Source organism: Rutidosis leptorrhynchoides, chromosome 7 (genome assembly GCF_046630445.1).
Source record: "Rutidosis leptorrhynchoides isolate AG116_Rl617_1_P2 chromosome 7, CSIRO_AGI_Rlap_v1, whole genome shotgun sequence".
Classification (NCBI taxonomy): Eukaryota; Viridiplantae; Streptophyta; class Magnoliopsida; order Asterales; family Asteraceae; genus Rutidosis; species Rutidosis leptorrhynchoides.
The window spans coordinates 323,655,000-323,660,869 of record NC_092339.1 but is presented as its reverse complement, the minus strand read 5'-3'; the positions used below and the strand labels follow the sequence as shown (position 1 = coordinate 323,660,869).

At 33.7% G+C, this 5,870-nt stretch overlaps 1 protein-coding gene across 1 annotated transcript; it reads right to left on the bottom strand.

Moving 5' to 3' along the window:
- Window positions 1–4,116: 4,116 nt before the first annotated feature.
- Window positions 4,117–5,028, bottom strand: LOC139860249 (F-box/kelch-repeat protein At3g06240-like). Its single transcript, XM_071849018.1, has 2 exons — window positions 4,778–5,028; window positions 4,117–4,645 (listed from the first exon to the last, which is right to left on the bottom strand). Exons 1-2 carry the CDS (start codon window positions 5,026–5,028, stop codon window positions 4,117–4,119), a joined length of 780 nt encoding a protein of 259 aa, XP_071705119.1.
- Window positions 5,029–5,870: the final 842 nt, after the last annotated feature.

Genomic DNA, 5,870 nt, shown 5'->3' with positions numbered 1-5,870 from the left:
CGAGATTACAATATTGATTTAAACAGAGAAACATTGGTTGGTCAGGGGAGATCGAGCATGATCTCCCCTAAGCACTAGAATCGCCAGATGGCTCTCCCAATTAGGGTTTTTCTCTTATCTCGCTCAACACTAATGAAAACATAAACTTGTATATATAGGCTACGAATGGGCTTCAGTTGCCCTAACGGGCCTATGGACATTAAGGCCCAACAGTTACATATGCTCCTGCAACTTACCAGATTTATGCGTGTAATACTTTTGATGTGTACAACATAATGATAAACATCAATAAACTATTCGCCCAACGACGGCCACACAAATATGCATCAACATAATCAATGAAAATGAGAGTGTTCACTTAGACTCGTCCTCGTAGGTTTGATTGTTGTTAAAACCGTTAGTAACTGTTATAGTGGTAAATGATATTGTGATCCTAGGGTAAACCTTAAATTTTCTTGATTAATAAATATCACAACTAATTTAAAAACCGATTACTTGTTATTGTGACTCAATCTCGTATAACCAAGACTACAATATTGGTATCCTACATGCAACAACATGACTATAAAAATTAGAACATAATCCAATCATCAACTAATGTGTGATATCCAGTATAGTCACAAAATTGTTTAAATTGTTCAAACAAGTCAAATGTTGTAGCATAAGCTATATATTGCAAATTAGATGTGGTTAATCACTCAATAACTCATGAATCAATAACTCATCAGATTGGTTAAACTCAAATAATACCGAGTCTTTTTAATCAAGCACAAACCACTCAATCATAAGTAGTATAAATTCACAAAATAAACAATCCAATATAAGAGGTTCCTATATCTAAATGAAAGCACAAGAATTAGTAAACTAGCCATGCTCACACCTTTACTATATATTATTCCATCTAAACAAAATAACTAACTCAACTAATCCTGATCTTTTATCTCAGTCTGTTTGTTGGATTTTTACCCTATGAAATGTTATAAAACTTTTATTTGGTTTCATACTTTCATGCATGTATCATGTCATGGTTAGTCTTATACTAATAACAAGTAACATACGGACGGTTTAGCTGCACATGTGATCAAACTTAAGGAAGATGTAGAACCTGATTTTAGGTACCTTTAATTTTATTCAACCTTGGTTTCTCTTTGATGTAGTTAAGAATGTCTGCAACCCATATATCGATCATATTGCCACTGCAACGAAGTCTCCTCTTGTTAAAGCAAGGGAAGCAGTGGTTCCTTACACAAAAGAAGCAGTTTTAGCTTACATGGGTTTAGCAATTGCTTGTTGTTCATAGTTTTTCCCCAGATGATTAAAGATTAAGATTCAACACTTCTTTTCTAAGTACATGTTGAAAGATGGGTGGGTTGGGAATGGGTCAATTGGTCAAAACCGATAATTCTTTAGTACAGTTCAAATTGTTTTGGGATGAAGCACGTAACCCACAAAAGTCTTATGTTTTTACTCCGTATATAATGATCAATGTGTTGATAAATATGGTGCAAACAATGATAATGTAAACTCTTTTCAATACTGTAATTTAGGATGTATTATGCATTTGAAAACATATGCGATGATTCAGATGACTTTTGACCTCTTTGACACAATTGACCAATTTGACCCCTTTCCGTTTTAGTTAAATCTTATAGGATTAACCCATTTGACTTCTTCAATATGAACCAAGTCGACCCATTTGTATGTAAATGAGTTGAAATTGCCATATCTACTAGAATGTGATACCTTTTGCACATTTATCTATGTGTTGCGTAGTATGGATTGTGTAGATCAGTATTATTTTGGATATACCATATCATTTGTCATTATAAAATGGCACATATTAGGCCTGGCAAACAAGACCCGTAACCTAATAAATTAAATGGGTCCAGCAGGTCTAATTATATAATGGATAAGATTACAGAGTAGGTCCATCTAAACCTTTCAGCGGGTCCAAACTTCAGGTCTAGTAAATCCAATGATAAATTATTCATTTGGGTTCCTGGTAACATATGTATATGCCAGGGGGTTTTCTCCCGGATCCATTCAGGATTCAAACCCGGTCTGCCTGCCGCTCGGGATGGTTAAAGGATCGGGTTCCTGTAATGCGATTCGGGTTTCCTCCCGAATGCGTGTGTGTGTGCAAATGATAAGTGTCATTGAAATAAATGATATGCTGATGCAAGCTTGCCGTTCAAAAAAAATTATGTGGTACATAAGTTGCTTATGTTATTATGTATGTTTCCTGACTAATATGTCAAAGTAGTCTACTACTGAAGGTTCAAGGTATAGTTGAATAATCACTGAAAAAGCTTGACATCAGCAAATCTCTTGCAACTAAAGAGTTGTTGTGGTTTTCTGTACGTCGAATGGAAATTGGGCTAGTCAGATGGTTTAGTTACAAAGTAAAATGGGCAAATTTCTAGTGCGGGTTGGGTTGGTTGACCCAAAATACCTTTTGTTTAGAATACATAATTAGCATGTCGTTCTCTGTTCACAAATATCATTATCTGGACAAACATATTGGATGTTTATTGCAGACTACAATTTAGAGGCGGATATTGAACATAACTTTTGAAGGGCGATGTTATATCACGTGAAATAATATTTTACCTTGTTCGATTATGTATAGAAGCTCACAATTAACATATACGGAGTAATATTTTAACGAGAGATTAGATAAATTGCGACAAACTTTCACTCTTGATAGATAATTTAAAAACTCATCGCTAATTTTACTAAGATCTTTAATCGAAAATAAAGAGTAGCATAGTGGAATGCTGAACCGGAGTCATGGAATGCTAGATCTCAACATTTCTGAAGTGGAGCTTTTAAATAAATTGAGTGGAACATAGTCACTCCTATTGCTCTAACCATGATAGTCTTAAAGTAATTTAGTAATGCTTTCGCACATCGTTATAAAAATTACACTAACTACAACTTTCATCAATCAAGTTATATCTCCACCAACTTAGCTCTATTTTGAAAGGTTAGACAACACTTAAAGTGAAACATCTCAAAATAGTGACGTCAATAATGAGCCATAGTGGGTATCGGTTAAGAATACATAAAAACTTTAATGAAACATCTCAACATAGCATCTGCCATCACATTATCTCATCTCAATAATGCTACAGTTAATAGCACAACTCAAAAGTGAACTTTTAAAAATAATCTACATGATCTGTATGCTCATATAATATTGTAATGTTGTAGTTCAACTGCTTACCGATTCGATTTTTGCTTCAACATAAAAGGCTGAAAATAGAGCAATAAACACCAAACATATTGATGATGCATACCCAAACATGTTATTGGAGTGATATTTTCATCTCCATCTACTAAAACACATCCAATTATACATTTGATCAACACTATACGTACTGCCTTCGATTGAATTTGTAGACTTCTAATCGGTTTTGTTATTAGAACCCTTTCTAGCTACCCAATGTAAATATTCCTTAACAGAAGCATCTAATAATTTTACACACATGTCGTAACTATAAGGAAAATCACTCAACGACATCCAAGTATTATTTTTTCTAAGGCTATAAACATGGACATGAATACTAGCAGGAACTAGAAGAAGCATAAAAGATAGTAACAACCATGTAACCATCGGTTAATGACATCTTTAGTTGTAAGTTTCCAAAACAGAAGCTTATTAGGCACATAACTATACTTAAAGCAGAAATCAAAATAAGACCATTTCAAGAAACATGAATTCTCTAGCGTATCAGGCACATAACTATCTTAATAACTCAAAATAAGACCATTTCAGGCACATATATACTTTTAGTCTACTATTTGTTGAAATTCAAAATCTTACTGGTGCAACATTTGCTACAAGATAACATTACAAAAATGTCATATAAGCACTCATAAAGACCATTAGACACCAACACATATAAGAGTAATGATGCTTAAAATATGTTTATCACACAAACAGAAATGTCATATAAGCACTCATAAAGACCATCTCCAATTAATCACAAAAGCATATTCGAATTCCAGTCTCGTCAAGAATATACTATCTCCTGATGAACTTAGAGGAAAAAGTAAAGTTGCAGAATGCAAACTAAGACTTACTAGATATACCTTCACTTGAGTTGTAGATTTCTAATTGAGTCTGTTGAATCTTGGTGAGACAAGGCTTTCGACAGATACACATGAAAAAAAATTAGAAGCCATCGGATCTGTATTCCTAATATGTTTTGATAATCTTCCATATTCAATGTCATATATTAGTATTTCATTGAGGCAAATGAGCACAAGTTTCCCATTGACATAGAAAACAAATGGTAAACGTATCATAGGAATTTCATTGAGTCCATGAAGTAATATCGTAGTCCAAGATCCTTTTACCCCATACTCATTCATCAACCAAACTTTAGCGTCCAACCATGAGAATATTGCAAGCTTTTCATCAACAACACAAAGTCTACAGAAGGTATCAAGATCATAAGACAACGTAGGTGATGGCACTTCACTGAAATTCTCATCTGCCAAACTAAACGCAACAATTACTTTTGTTTGATCAGAAACCTTAGTAGCTACCGAATGAAAGGACCCGTTAACAAAAGCTTTAGATGTTATATGAGACGAGTGATATTTATCAGGATAATCAATCACCCGCGTCCAAGTATTTCTTCAAAGGCTATAAACATGCACACACATAATATCATGACCATTCTAATTCCGAAACTCAAGGATGGTAACAACCTTGTAATCATCTGTCACTAAATCATAACCCAATCCACACATGATACAAGATACAAACCTATGCCCTTCGATTTTAAAATCACAATCTGGCAATTGCACGAATTCTCTTGTTGTTGGATTTGAAACCACGAGTGTCTGATGATCCGACCAATGGCCAAAAGTATGCAACAAAACAAGGCCATTGCAAGAACCATAGATAGAGTGGATCAAATCAGGGACTTGTAAGTGCAACTTTGTCGGTATGGATTCTTCTTCTTCTTCTTTTGTTTCTTCATGATGATCAAACGAGATGAAATAAAGACTGCTCATAGAGCTCATACAAAAGAAGACAAAGTTTCGGTTGAGGGTGTTTTGATGGGTTTTGATGAATTGTGGTGATGAAAGTAGAGATAACCACTCTTTTGAAACACACCTGAATCGACCAACAGATTTAGCGGAAGACGATATAGGATCTCAGTAATTAAGTCAGATGGAATACTAATAATGCCTTTAGATGTCATCTTTTAATCTTCAATAACTAAGTTCAGACTTCAGGGAAAAAAGCGGTGCAATATGAGCACGAATTAAACATTAAAAACATTATTATTATCAATTATCAACATTAAATCTAAACTAACAGAAAATCTTAGTATGCACATCTTTTATTTAACCTCAAAATTAAAAACCCTAATTTTTTACTTACAACAAAATTAAGCCTACTGTAAATATAACTTTTCCGGTTGATAATAATGTGTAATGTTAAACAAAGAAGCGTTTTTCTCACCTTCAGAACTTGTGATTTCCAACGAAATAGGGGTATGTTTGGCAAAAAAATAAATATGTATATACCAACTCCAGTTAAAACATATGGAGTATAGCTACTGTGCTTCATTTTTATGAAGAATTCAGCTTAATTCTAAATTTATCTTATCTAGTGGATAATGTTCTTGCTAAAATGTGATTAGATGACTCGTAGTCTAAATTATAAAACATATACAAAAACCCAGGTTTACTGTACATTATGTATTATTTTATATACACAGGTTTACTGTATAACACAAAAGTGACATTTATAAATACACAGACCCAGATTATGTATTCATCAGCTCGTTAGTAACATATATAGATTGAGGCCGTACATGTTGAGGTGTGGAGACATTTAAACAAAAGCT

Bases quoted from the DNA above. Each gene is read 5' to 3' on its own strand.
- LOC139860249 (XM_071849018.1), bottom strand. From the start codon at position 5,028: ATGAGCAGTCTTTATTTCATCTCGTTTGATCATCATGAAGAAACAAAA. The intron at 4,646-4,777 runs GTTTGTATCTTG...TAGCCTTTGAAG, and splicing joins TTTAAAATCGAAGGGCATAG to AAATACTTGGACGCGGGTGA.